General features: G+C 39.3%; 1 protein-coding gene across 1 annotated transcript in view; it reads right to left on the bottom strand.

Annotated features, from left to right (window-relative positions):
- The window catches only part of rassf3 (Ras association domain family member 3), a 79,149-nt gene that overhangs the window by 57,751 nt on the left and 7,342 nt on the right, over window positions 1-14,056 (bottom strand). Inside the window, exon 2 of the mRNA XM_061714102.1 lies at window positions 3,928-4,037. Within this exon, the coding sequence (XP_061570086.1) occupies window positions 3,928-4,037 (110 nt within the window). The remainder of the gene's footprint in view (window positions 1-3,927; window positions 4,038-14,056) is intronic.

Below are 14,056 nucleotides of genomic sequence, written 5' to 3'. Positions count from 1 at the left end.
AATGCTAACACTGCTAACACCAACTCTTTTGCTGCTGCTGGGGAAAATATTTCTCTCTAGCTTCTAACAACAGACATTTTTAGACTCTGCAATTTTACAACATAGTCAAACAGTGGAAAGAAGTGTGTTGGAGGTTCCCCACACGTAGGAATGGACAAATGAGTGTGTCGCACAAGAGCGGAGAAGCAAGTGGAAACCAGGGAAGAAAATGCTATAATCTGGTACCCAACATCATTCCTATGTCTTGGCTAATGTATTTCTGTGCATCGTCCTCGTATAAATAAATAGATAAATACAAATACAAAATAACTCCAAATAAACCGATAGCCATATTGAAAACCAGGTGTCGACCCAACAAAAGAAATATCTGTATATCCGAGGATTCATCAAAGTATGAAGGTTCCTGGTTCCCGTCAGGAGACTCTCTGTGTGAGGTTTGTTCTCCCTGAGCTTGTGTGGGTCCAAAAAAAAAGAAGCCCTGCATTTCAGTTGTTCAATTAGCATTCTAATTTCCTTTATATGTAACAATAAATCAATTAATAAGTAAAAGATAAAATTAATGTTTGTTGACAGACACCCACTAACACCCACAGCCTCGTCAATGAGGCTGTGGAAGGACGTTATTTCAAGCAAAGTTTACAAAATGTTCTTGTATGAACACAGAAAAAGGTGGTTTTCACACGGAGCTCAAAGATGTCACTCTTCATTCATAATTAATTTCCTCATAAAGTTTCTCACGACTTGGTCCCGTTGAAAGCAAATGAACATCAGCTGTGTTTTTCAACTATTTTCAAGTGAACATAAAAATACAACATAAAAGATGCATCATATGAAGCTCCGTTACCTGGTTTGAAGCTCATAAACTTTGCTGAAGCACATGGGAGCCTATGACTGTCTTATGCTTATCAGGCCGTCATCTCAGACATTCAGCTTCTAGACAATTTTACCAACACAAACAACCCTTCACACAGAACAGCACTTTAAAAAGAAGAAACTTACAGGCAGAAATCATGTTAAATGTCTCTCTGCAGCTGGAAAAAGAAGTTGATGGGAAGTCAGCATTTTGCTAAAGTTTAGACAGGAAACCAGCAAATTGTCTAATCACAGAGAAAATACTCTTTTCACTATGAATATCCGTAAAGACCATAACCTAGGAACACATTTCAGCATGTACGAGTGGAGTTCCCACAGCTCTCTGCTACACATCAGTAACCACACGCCGACCCCACCACACACACGCAAGAAAAACACCCCCTTACGAGCTGACTGCCACCCAAAACCCCACACTGCTGCGGTCAGCATTACTCAGCACTATCAGTGTGTGAATGTGTCCAGGATTTGTTTGAAACGTGCTCGGCCAATCCTCATCCTGCTGGAGGCATGAAAACTGCACCACTGTTGACAAACGCTGCAGCCAAAACCACGACGTGCTGACCAGGAATATTTAACCTTCAGATGGGCTGCGAACAAGGAATATTACTGCTGATTTGGAAGGTTATATTTCACATATATAGCACTAAATACAGCTTTATATCACAAAAAAAGCAAAAATAAAGTCTTGCAACCTTGCAAGTTGGTTGTTGCATTTTTTTTTCATTATGGTTCTTTACTTCAATTTGACTGAAAATTAAAGTTACAGTTGGGAAGTTTATTTGTGTCATGTTTGCCGATGTTACCACGATTTTCTGATAATATAACATAAACTAGGTCATTTGAGACACAACCTGCTCCTTTGGCACCACCTGCAGCTCGCAAAGCGGTTTCCAAGTTTCCACCTGTTACAGCTCCTCCAATCACAGCCAGGGTGCGTGGTTACCAAATGTCAACGAAAGAGCAGCCACATGCTCCAGGATATAAAACATTAGATGGATATACTCATTTGTTTTTATTGAAAAAAGAAAAAGGACAATGCATTTAGAACAAAACTGACTAAAACTCCCATTTCTGTGTTACATTGAATGCAACATAAATTGAGGTCGTGTTTATCTCATAAGGGGAGGTAGAGATGAGGAGGCTGGACAAATCTGTGATGCCACAGTACGCCAGTAACCTACAAACCTAAACAGCAGTGTGGATTACTCAAGCAGACCCAGACAAAGTGACAGGGCTGTGCTTTTTCTGAGCTGTCAGATGGTGAATCACTTCAGACTCTCAAATACCATATATGAATGTCACTTTAGGCACCAAAATACATACAAACAAGTGTTTTATTTTAGTTAATATATAATAGAATAGTTTTTGACTGCTAGCTTTTAATTGAAGAAAGAAATGCTGAAATTGCACCTGATTTGGTACCAAAATGACAAATCACAGAATATAAGACACTGCAAGTGGTAGTCTGCAGCCTCTCTGTGCTTATCCAACTTAATGTTTTTAAGGTTTCATTTTCTAGCGCATCTTAAACTCAGAGTCAAACATAAACCTATAATCAACAGAAAGGGGTTTTATTCTTTCAATGATGATTTAAAACTGGATCTTACTGATCAGTCAGTGGATTTTAATAAAGGCTGAGCAAACACAGAGGACGACCAGTGAGATGTTTACAGGAAGGATCAGCGTGATTATGCACGTGTGAGAGTTTTGCCATGCTGATGTTTCTCTTTGCACCAGTGTCACACATCCTGAAGCTGTTTCCTATAAGGGAAATAACTCCAGCTGGCTGTACCAACACACACACACACACACACACACACACACACACACACACACACACACACACACACACACACACACACACACACACACACACACACACACACACACACACACACACACACACACACACACACACACACACAGTTAAAGTCAGTGAGGTTCTCTAGAGACACAGCTGGATGTTTTGATACAGCCTGCTGTGGTCTGCAGAAACAGCAGCGTGAGCCAGAACTGCTGCACACCCAGAAGTCCTTGAGGAATTATAAACATACACCATTCCTGGTGACTGATGTGACACGGGCGTGTGTTTGTGTGTGTGTGTGTGTATGTGTGTGTGTTTGTGTGTGTGTTAACTGAGTCTAGGTCCAACATGTTATTAAAGCAGAAAGGAATTTAACAGATTACATGAATCTATGCTCCACCACAGATAAAGATTATCATCTGCAATGTTCATCATGTGGCTGTACAGCTGCAAGTACAACTCTATTTATTTAGAGCTGGATAAAAGTTTGTTATTGTCTCTGTGAATTATAAAGATAATCAAAACTGATCATAGATTCCTAAAATCCAAGTTCAAGCCTTTAGTCAGCCTGTTCCATGCATTTCACAATCAAAACAATGAAGGAATTTCCACTACTATTCAAAAAAAGGGCACACAGATCTATTTTAAATAGCTAAAACAATTTTTAACAGCATCTTTTTTTTTTTTTAATTTGCCACTTTTATTTTGAAAATGGCTCGGTATTGTCATTGTAAGTTACTGTTGCATTTCTCTTCTTTTGTTTTTCCTTCATATTTTAAGTATCTACTGAAGACACACACACACACACACACACACACACACACACACACACACACACACACACACACTACCCAATGTCAACAGAAAGCAGCTAAATGTTTGACGACATCGCCATCTAGCGGTGATGTGTCAAGCACTTCAGTAACGAGACGGTTCCTGAATGTTCGGCGTTGAAATGCAGTCCCTGCAGTTTTTATTATATGAGACTCAAACATGTCTGGATTAAATATATTCTGTGTCCAAATTAACATTTAAAGCTAAAGCAATGGATTTGTATAAGAAGTGAAGAAGGAATGTTAGTTAAATGTGCTAAGGAGAAAACCCAGAGTTTCATTTGTGATAGGAAAGGCCTTTAAATATAACAAAAACAGTGTGATATTAGCATGAAACTATTCAAGGGGAGCTTGAGTGGACAACTGCTGACGTGGACGGGACGCAGTCTTCCCACAGATGGTGCGGTGTGTACTCACATGAAGTGGTGTGTTGTTGTTGAGCTGGTCCTGACTGACGGGTGATGCTTCAGGGTGACAGTCAAGTTTCACTTTGTCCCGACAAGCAGCGTGACAGGAGTACTTGCAACCTGCAGACACAGTATCACGCATCAGTTCACCGGCTTTAAAAAGAAACGGAAATTAAAGATAAGGAGAAGGAAGGAGAAGGAATGTTTTAATTGTGATTGTAAAAGAGCTTTACAGTCGTGCACGCACGGAGCAAGAAGAGATCTTTCCTGTAACGTATATGCAAATACTCCTTAGATACCAACCGCTTTGGGGTTGGTATCTAAGGGGTCAGAGCTCCAAAAAACAAACATGCAAAATCAGACTCTGCTGAAATATGAACGAGTAAAAGTGAAAAAAAAGGACAACGCAGCAACATCTCATGAATATATTTATATTTCAACATATAAATAGTAACACATCATGTAAATGGTCTCTAAATTGAGGGTTAAGCGCAAGAGTTTGGCATGTTTTCCCTCAGATTGCTCCACATGCAACCTAAAGCCTGACACTCAACTCATCTGAATTATAATCCCAGGCTCAAAACTAAGTTTGATTTACTTTGGTTGACAATGCAGCTGACATGAGTCAAATAAATCCTGCCCCATCACCAAGAAAGCAACTGCAGTTTGCTCAAAGATTAAATGTGAGTTCTAAGGCTAAACGTGAGGTATATTTTTACAGAAATTAGTTTTTCTATTCTATGACTATATTGTCAAATGTTTTGTTGAAATTAATTTAAATTTAATCCCATATGGGAATAGAGAAGAAAATATTGAATGGGACAATGTTGCTGTGAAAGTACAATAAGTGTCATCCTCAGCCTGGCTGGATTAAACCTCACCGTTGTCATTTTAATGATAAAAAAAGAGGGAAACCTTTATCTTTATAGTTACAGACAAGAAAAATACATTCAACTTAAATGTCAATGTGCAACAGCGTAACAAAAAAGTGTTCTGCAGCTCAAACATCCAATTACTCTTATTGTATTTTAGCAATTTATTAAACAAGACAAGCAAGTTACAAATAGAGCAAGATACAAATAGTTACTTGTACAAATCAAGTAATAAATGCTGTATTTCCCTTTGAGCACCCCTGACCTTTTAAAAATAAAAAACATTTCATGCACTGAATGAATCGAGGACTCAAGCGGCATTTAAGTTGTTATCAATTCATTCTCTCTATGCTGCAAACCCTGCAAGAATGACCTCTGTGTCCGTAGTGTCGGGTCGACACAAACACACACTGATACACAGGGAAACTAAACGGAACTGGCAACCGCCCAGCAGCAACCTTAGGTATTTAAATAAACAACACAAAGAGAAGAGGAAGTCAAACAAAACTTTTCTGATCATATCCAGTAAATAAACAAACATTGCTCAGTCTGACTCACTACAGTGATGAACTCACACACACACACACACACACACACACACACACACACACACACACACATGCACGCACACACACACACACATCTTACCTGTCGACTTCTTCCTTACGTGGTGCCCAACTTTATCCGACAGTTTGCACATGGCTGCTCCCATCGCCCATCTTCATCTTATACAAACTCAGTTCTCAGACTATCACTTCCCATGATCACGTGAACACACGCAGCAGAACAGCAGCCACACCGACACACTCTCCTCTCCCCGGGCAGTCTCCTTTCTGCTCAGCACACACTTCAGATATGCGCAGCTGCCATTCTGCCAGTTTCCCTGTCTCACTGCGTTGTTGTGCTGAGTGGGTGATTTAACAGTCAAATGGAGGCCACAGCGTGATGGACACGCAGGCTGAAGAGGAGGAGGGGGGGTGGCGGCGGTGGTGGTGGTGGTGGATAGACGGAGGTCTGCTGACTCAGTCATCTGCAGTTCTCTGCTCTCCTCTCTGTTTCTCTCTGGTCACTTACGTAGCTTGTTATGACAAGAGTGTGTCTGACCGCCTGGCTTCCTGACCCTCCATTCATCCGCTCACCCAATCATCCACCTCGATCCCTTTTGACAATGGACCTGATCCGCAGAGGAAGATGCAGAAAGTCCTCTTTATCCACGTACCATTATGGACAGGGTTTATTTTTCATGTGAGAAAGATAAAATAGTTTTGTGTGGGGTTTTGTTTTTGCTACTGTGATGGTCAAGGCTACGGAGGACCAAAACTGACACAATTAAAAATAAAAGCAGAAATATATACAGTACAGACCAAAAGTTTGGACACACTTCCCCATATGTTTGAATCTGAAGGTGTGTCCAGACTTTTGGTCTGTACTGTATATAGTCTTTCCTCTTCCTTGAAGGTGGCGCAGCTGGTTGAGCACTCGGCCATGAACCTGAAGGTCAGTGGGCCGAGCCCGAGTTCCTCCTGTGTCCACCAAAGTGTCCTTGAGCACTGAACCCCCAGTTGTTCCCGGCTGTCAGGCCAGCGCCATGGCAGCTCCACCAACAACCAGAGTGTGAATGGGTGACTGTCTGCACTCTGCAGTGTAAAGCACTTTAGGGCTGTAGGAGTAACTGGAAAGCGCTATAAAAATGTAAGCCATTTACTATTTGTATATGCATTTGTTGTTTTTACATTTCCTTGTCTCCTCTTTTTACTTCACCTGAAGCATTTCTGCACGAGGGCCTGGGGCAGTATGATAGGACCAGGATGCTGGTGGCAGCACCCAATGATGATAATAACTACCATTGTTATTGTCAGAATTACTACTACTACTACTACTATTATTTTATGACTGATCATTATTTTTGACCTTTCAAAAAAATAAAAGGATGTATTTGTATACATTTGTTTGTCCTACATTGAAGTGCCTATTCTTTTATTACAGCATGTTACACATTCATTCACATACACTACACACCACACAGTCACCAAGCTGCACCCATCACTGTCTTCTCATTCCTGCTCGTTCCTGTACCACTATCGGTGATGCAGTTCCTCTTTAACTAATCAGGATATTTTTTAGGGCTCAATAAAATATGGTAGACTGTCAAGGGGGCTGGTGAAGGAAACGCACTCTCACACACTCATGCACCAAAAACAAAAAGAAACCTCTGTTGCAAGATCAAAAAGCGTATATATGGTTCTCAGGCTTTGCCAAATTTGGTATTAACCATTAATAAATGCAGACAACTGGGGAAGGAAAAAAGGGAAGGGAACAAAAAAAAAAAAAAAAAAAGAAAGTAAAAATGTAAAACAATTCTAGCACTAGCATGGCAGCACCTGTGTCCAACTGGACTCTCACAGTCTGACCTGCACTTATCCAGCTGGACCCTCCTATGTGATTTCTTGCTTGTGTTGTTCTCTCAGATGTAAGTCGCTCTGGATAAAAGCGTGGTCTAAATGACATTAGTAGTAGTAGTAGTAGTAGAAGTAGTACAAATCATGACCAGCAAAAAAAATGAAGATAATGGCTAAACTAAAAAAAATGATGTTTTCAGACTGTTCACATTCATCAGAGATAAAAGCTGCACTGCTGTTTTGAACATCCACTTCAGTATAGATTGAGGATATGAAAGAAATATTTAAAACAAATTTGAATGATTTTTACTTTTACGTTGCTTGCTGTGTTTCCCTCACTGTCCTCCTCTCTATTATTGAATCAATGTGCAGTCTCAGAGATAAAAGCACTTCCCAGACGCCACAAATCGATAAGACTCAATCAGTCCAGAAAAGACAACTCACAGACACACACACACAAACAATCTTGTACCTCTCGTTTCTCTCTGGAAGCTACAATAACTATATTGAATTTATTTAACTTCATTTATTTTGGAAGAGTATTGTTGCAGCATGAATAAAAATTACATCACAAAGTCAGTGGATTGATGATGTTATGAAATAACAAATTTGTTAGAGAAACTGAAAAACTGACTTCTGAGCCTTCATGTAGGCTCCCCATTTTAAACACTTTTTAATTATTATTATTTTAATGTTGTAAAGTCTACAATGATTTATAAAATGCTTTTATAAATCATGGCACATGCTTTTATTTTGAAACTGTGCATTTGAAAGGTTCTAGGAAATGTCTCAAACCACAAGCTGTCCAGACTCGCCGGGTTTTTCTTAAGTCTGCAATACGTCTTTTAGCACAAGGTCTATAATCTGCTCTGTGTGTAAAGAGAGAGGGACAATGAGGCTTCAGTTCCTCTAACACTCACCTGCAGAAACACACACACACACACACACTTTTGACCTCAGCAGCTCATCCAGATCTCTCTACACGTGACGCTACACTTCAAATAGCCGTTATAACTAACAAAGAAGTAGTGATTTCAGAAGATTGAAATACACTCTGCGGTGTTACGTTTCACAGGGTACAAACAGTTTCCAAACTAGTGTGAAAAAAGGAATTTTGAGACAAAAACAAACGTAATTTTGTGTATTCTTGTATAAATTCATAGTACAAATATTACCAAATGACAGAATTATGTCACTGCACTCTTTCCTCAGCTCACATTAAAGTCAGATGCTCCATATTTGTTTTCATTAAATTACCAAACTTCTTTTTTCATTGGTTTTTGATGCACTTCCATGTTCTTTTCTAAACACTGGGTTCCACCTCCTTGTTAATGGACAAATAAAAAATGTGTTTAGGTCAGTGCTAACATTCTTAATGTAAAGCTAGAAAGGAACTGCCTTGAGAACAAAGAAAAGTTTAACATTAAACAGTTAAGGCTTCGAGTGGGATCGTAGTTATAGTTTATTCAAAGACAAACAATATTTGCCTGTTAATGCTGGTTTTGCAGGAAATTCTCTACTTATCTAATGAACAATAAAAGGTCAGTGCTGAGGTTGCAAATTAAAGTCAATTTGTTGAGAGGTTTGAGAAATAAACTCATGCTCACGAGTTTGCAGTTTCAAATCACTGGCTGTATGTAGGCTACTTTCAGACTACAGGAGACTCAAAGTTGTTGAGTTCACTCCACATGACTGATGGGCAACAGAGAGCCACTTTAACAGCACAATCCGACAATGACTTTATGATCCAACTAGTTTGTAAACCAGCAACTGGTCTGGCTTCAGAACCCACCATTAACCCTTAGTGACAAGTCAAGTCACAAGTAATTTAAACCTCAGATTGTACAGAATTAACCTTGTCATGACACAAAAGTGCAAACAACTGAAAAGAAGTTCCAATACTCCAAAGCATTCGTTTTAGCTGAGTACTCACTAAGTCAATATATAACAAGCGTCGTACTAGTAAAGCTACCCAGTCACTTAATCAAGGTTTAAACATAACGCTGATATGACAATCAAAACATTTCAGCAAAACAGAGTCAGCTGGTGTTTTCCTGCAAAATTCGTGGAAGAAAAAATTGCAACAAACCAAAAAAATACATAGTTTTACCTGAGTCTTAATTATACGGAAGAGTATTAGGGCCAGGCAGGAGAAAAATAAAAATAATATTTTAGAGGAGGAAGATTTTTTTTTCATTATGCACTTCGAGAAAAAAGTCAAAATGTCGAGAAAAAAGTCGAAATGTTGAGATTAATGTTGAAGTACAATTTTGAGAAAAAAGTTGAAATGTTGAGAAAAAAGTCCAAATTCGATGACGATATTGATTTGAAACACATATCACACATATGCAGTTGCATAACTTCAGAAACGTACCCTTAACGTTACACTCCAAGGATGTTGGTTAGTTAGTTACGGCTGCTGCTGCATAGCTGTCAGTCGCTCTCCTAACTGGATTTGATGGGCCAGAGGAGACATTTCGACTTTATTCACGAAATTGTATTTCAACTTTATTCTCGACATTTCAAATTTTTTCTTGAAGTGCACAATAAAAAAAAATCTTCCCCTCTCAAATATTTTTTTCTTGCATGGCCCTAATACTCTTCCGTATAATTATGCCTAAGGCAAAGACTACGGCTGCAATGAATAATTGATGTCGTAGGAAAAAATCTATAATAAAAATAGTCACCGACAAATTTAATTATTGACTATTATCTGCAAAAAAAATGTAATAGAGTGAAGCATCTCCTCACTTCCTATCTCGGGGAAGGTAAAAAATATGGCGGCGCAGATGAAACACCACGGCGACTGGCAGCAAAGTTCAATAAAAGATGTACTGTATTCCAAATGAAGTGTCCATCTATCGTGTCTTTTATTGTTAACTAGCACATCATTTAAAAAACCTTGTGCAAAATTTTAAAGCTGAGAGCTAAATAAGAGCCATTTAATAATTAGGAGAGTCATAATCCAATTAGTCGACTAGTCATTTCAATAGTCCATGACTAATCAACTATCAGAATAGTCGTTAGTTGCAGCCCTAGCCGCGAACCACGACTCACTCTTGAGAGCAGTGACAATCGCTGCTTGAAACCACATTTGTCAACAAAACATACGTGGGAAATAAGCCGAAACTGCAAGCAAAACAGAGGTAGATCTTGTTGTGAATGGTCTCAGGTAAAAAACGAGTGATGCAAGCTTTTTCGGAAGTGTGTAAGTGGTGTAAAGCAGCATTCCTGCCTTACTTCAACGGTTTCCCTTTCTGCCCCCCCATTGGCTGTAACTGGAATGTGGAGTTGCCAGACAGATCAAGATATTTAACATGCTAAGAAACTTGTCTGCAACGGCTTGGCAACACGTCGGCAAGCAGCTTGGATGAGTTCTTGAGCTCTGCACACATGAATGAATGCTGAAGGGCGTTGACTGCTCATGGATTTGCCTCCGACCAGTCTGCGAGTGTGGTGACTGGCGAATCAGGAGTAAAATCTTGTAGTATGAAAGCAGCCCCATCTGTAGGAGCTCAATGGCCTTTGTGTGACCTATTTTCCAATTTAAAGTTAAATAAATGGTAAGGAAGGGTATGAATTAATATGAGACCAGGTTTGCATTGACAAGCCACTACCTGTTGTGATTCAGCAGGTTTTGTATCATCAGACACAAAGTTTTCTTTTCCACAATCACCCGCTTGCTCTAGAAGGGGATTTGTGAGGAAGAAACATTCCGATGCAATTGCTCAGTTGTTAAGCAAAGCAATTATTATTATTATTTTATTGGCTTTGTTGTAATTTGACTACTTTCAAACAAGTTAAATTGTATTTTTGAAGTGCCTTGAGATGACTTTTGTCATGATTTGGCGCTGTATAAATAAAGTTGAATTGAATTGAATATGCTGGTCGCAAGTAAAATCCCGTTTATGAAGTACAACTTGAACTCACAAACCAGTAGCTGATATCACAGTGGTTTTGTCCATCTAATTGCAAGCTCATACCCTATTGTTTCAACTTGAAGGTATACTGAGTTCTCAAACAATTTGCTCTGTTTTAAAATACAATTCCCATTTATAGACCCAACTTAATTGTTATATGACTACCGATCAATTCAAATAGTAAAAGAAACATTAGGTAAAAGTGTTCGATTTATACACAGTTGACATAAACTGTCAAATAGCTGGTGAAACACGATAAAATTGAAACAAAATTGTGAGAAAATTGCAGAGAAGTAGTTTTTATATCGACGGTCACTATACAATATCGACTTATTTTGGGTTAAATGCAACCAGTTTATATTATATATCTTTTGAGTTTGCCTTTTACAGCTTTTTAGGACCTTATTAACCATAAGACGGGTCTGTGTCGGACAACCAAGTGATTCAAATCTACTGGCAGTTTTAAAAAACAATCTTTTATTTTGCTTAGCCCAGCCAACTTTATCTATAAAGCACAAAACAGCAAGCACTGACTGAAGTGCTGAACGTAAAATACACTTTAAACCACTAAAAGACACAAATTTAAAAACAAAAAGATAGAAATAAGGAATAAAATAAATGAATAAGATTGAGATAAAAATTAAAGTTAAAGTCAACATCTCATACTGGGTTAAAAGCCTGGCAGGAAAGGTGGGTCTGATATTTACTGATAAAGCATTCCACTATTTGGGGGCTACAATCCCCCCTGAGCCTCCGCCTCGGTTCATCCAGGATCAGCTGATCTGAGTCTTTACTCTGTAACTAGTAAATTTAAAATGCAGGAGTTCTTTTGACAATAAGGTAATTTTGCTGTAAACATCTGGATTATTGGAACATTTTAGCTTCCAGAAAGGCAAACACGATAATGGTTTGTGTTTGGTGCAGGAACTTTTGCATACAAAAACAGGTGTGTCTGAGGACAGGTGCAACACGACAGCCATCTGCCTGATTCTACTGTTCTCTCTTTCTTCCTTTGTGATCATATAACCAAGACCTGAGCTGTTAAGAATAAAGAGAATGAAGCTACAAAGGGTACATAACCACCATCACTAACACACACACAACCAAGGTTTAATAATGTAACAAATCAATTTAACCTGTTTTTCTTTTAGCAATCCATAACATTTTGTGTTTTTAAAAAGGATTGTTTCCTGGTATAAGAGAACTCTTCCAACCTTCTTCACAGTAAACTCCTGGTGAGAACCCAGGGCATATTTCCACTAAAGGAACTTAAAGAGAGAGAGGTGGGCAGTCAGGACTACAAGTTGTCTCAAAGTCGTGCTGGAGACTCAAAACTCACCAGAGTTCCTCCACAGCAGGCCGACTTCTAGACGTCCAGAGCGTCGCATCACTTTGGAAAAGCGATAGAAAAACAAAGACAGCCTCCTCGCAGTTTTGGCGGCTTTATTTTTGGCAAACCCCATCACTCTCATCTTCCGCACACGAGCGCACTCTGCTCAAGATGGTAATCCCATGCAAAGATAACCTGATCCACAAAATCAACCTTTGCAGTCATCCATGATGCGTCTCCGTCTGTGGTCTGCTCTGCACTGATATCTCTCTCTGTCTGTGTGTCTCTCTCTCTCTCACACACAGTCCCCCATTCGTGTCTGTGGCACCAATGTGGGTGTGTGTCATTAGATGTCACAGGTTAACTGTGTCTTTAGAGCCAAACTGTGAGGCGACTGAACAAACAAAAGGACGGCAGCTGACACACACACACAGAGACAGACTGTACCAAAGAGCTTTAGACAATCAGCTTCAGTATTTCTCACAGACATTTCAAATGAGCCTCAATAATGTGAAACTCTTCCATGGTGTCCCTGCTCACGGATGATTTTGGACCGCTGCAGCCGTCCTGAATTCACAAACATCCACCCGAGTAATGCCTTAATTGGTTTTCCTGTACGTTTTTCAGTCATTAGCCCAACATGATAGGAGAATATATCTATTTGAACATGTAAATAGTTCAAACAGTTTCACTTCCATGCTTTCTGGTGGGAACTAAGGGCACTATCTGCGATCCTAACACTCACCATTCCTCTTTAAGCCATCTGTTGCACATGTTGCACAACCTAATCATATTTCCTCATCAATAGAAAGAATTGATCTGTTTCGTCTGCACTTTACTTAGATTTCAAGAGGGCAATATCAATGGACTGGTGACCTAGTACCCCTGCCGTTTGCCTGAAATTAGCTGGGATAGTCTACAGCAGAACCCTGTGACCCTGCACAGGATTAAGCGGGTATAGAAAATGGATGGATGGAATATCAATGGATGCAAAAGAAACTACCTCTGGACACCGCTGGACAGGGATGCGGCATATGACAATCAAAGAAATGACTTATTTGAAGTAGGCAGAGCAATAATCACACTAGTGTCGACAAAAGACACCCAAAATGGTACGTTGTGGAGTAGGAGGTGAATGACTTTGGTCAGTTTGGCAGTAAAAACCTGTTGATCAAAGACATTATTAGAAATTCTGCCACCATATAAGTAGTGTTGAATAGTTGAACTTATACGCTCCTGTATGAGCTGCCTGTTTGCAACTGCTTAAATGTGCTCTGGGCTGGTGGAGATGGCTGTGAATGGGAGGGATAATAATACTCTCTTCATGAGAAATGTTACCAAATAAATAGTTCTGGTTGGCTGGGTTACATTTTGACACTGAAGGGCATATTGCCATTATAACAGCATTATCTATGTTCTAATAAAACATAATCTAGAAAGACTAAACTATCAATAAACCAACAATTGAATCTGTTGAAATGGCACGACAACTTTAAAAGAATTGTTTAATTCAGTTGCGTAATATCTGGTCTAATTTTTTTGAGAGTTGAGCAGATCTCCCTCGTCCTACTTTGCTGACTTTGAACTTCTCGACTTAATAATAAACTGAGCTGGGCAG

Source organism: Cololabis saira, chromosome 23, assembly GCF_033807715.1.
Source record: "Cololabis saira isolate AMF1-May2022 chromosome 23, fColSai1.1, whole genome shotgun sequence".
In the NCBI taxonomy this organism is placed as follows: domain Eukaryota; kingdom Metazoa; phylum Chordata; class Actinopteri; order Beloniformes; family Belonidae; genus Cololabis; species Cololabis saira.
The sequence above is the reverse complement of the archived record's forward strand: the minus strand, read 5'-3'. Positions and strand labels throughout refer to the sequence as shown.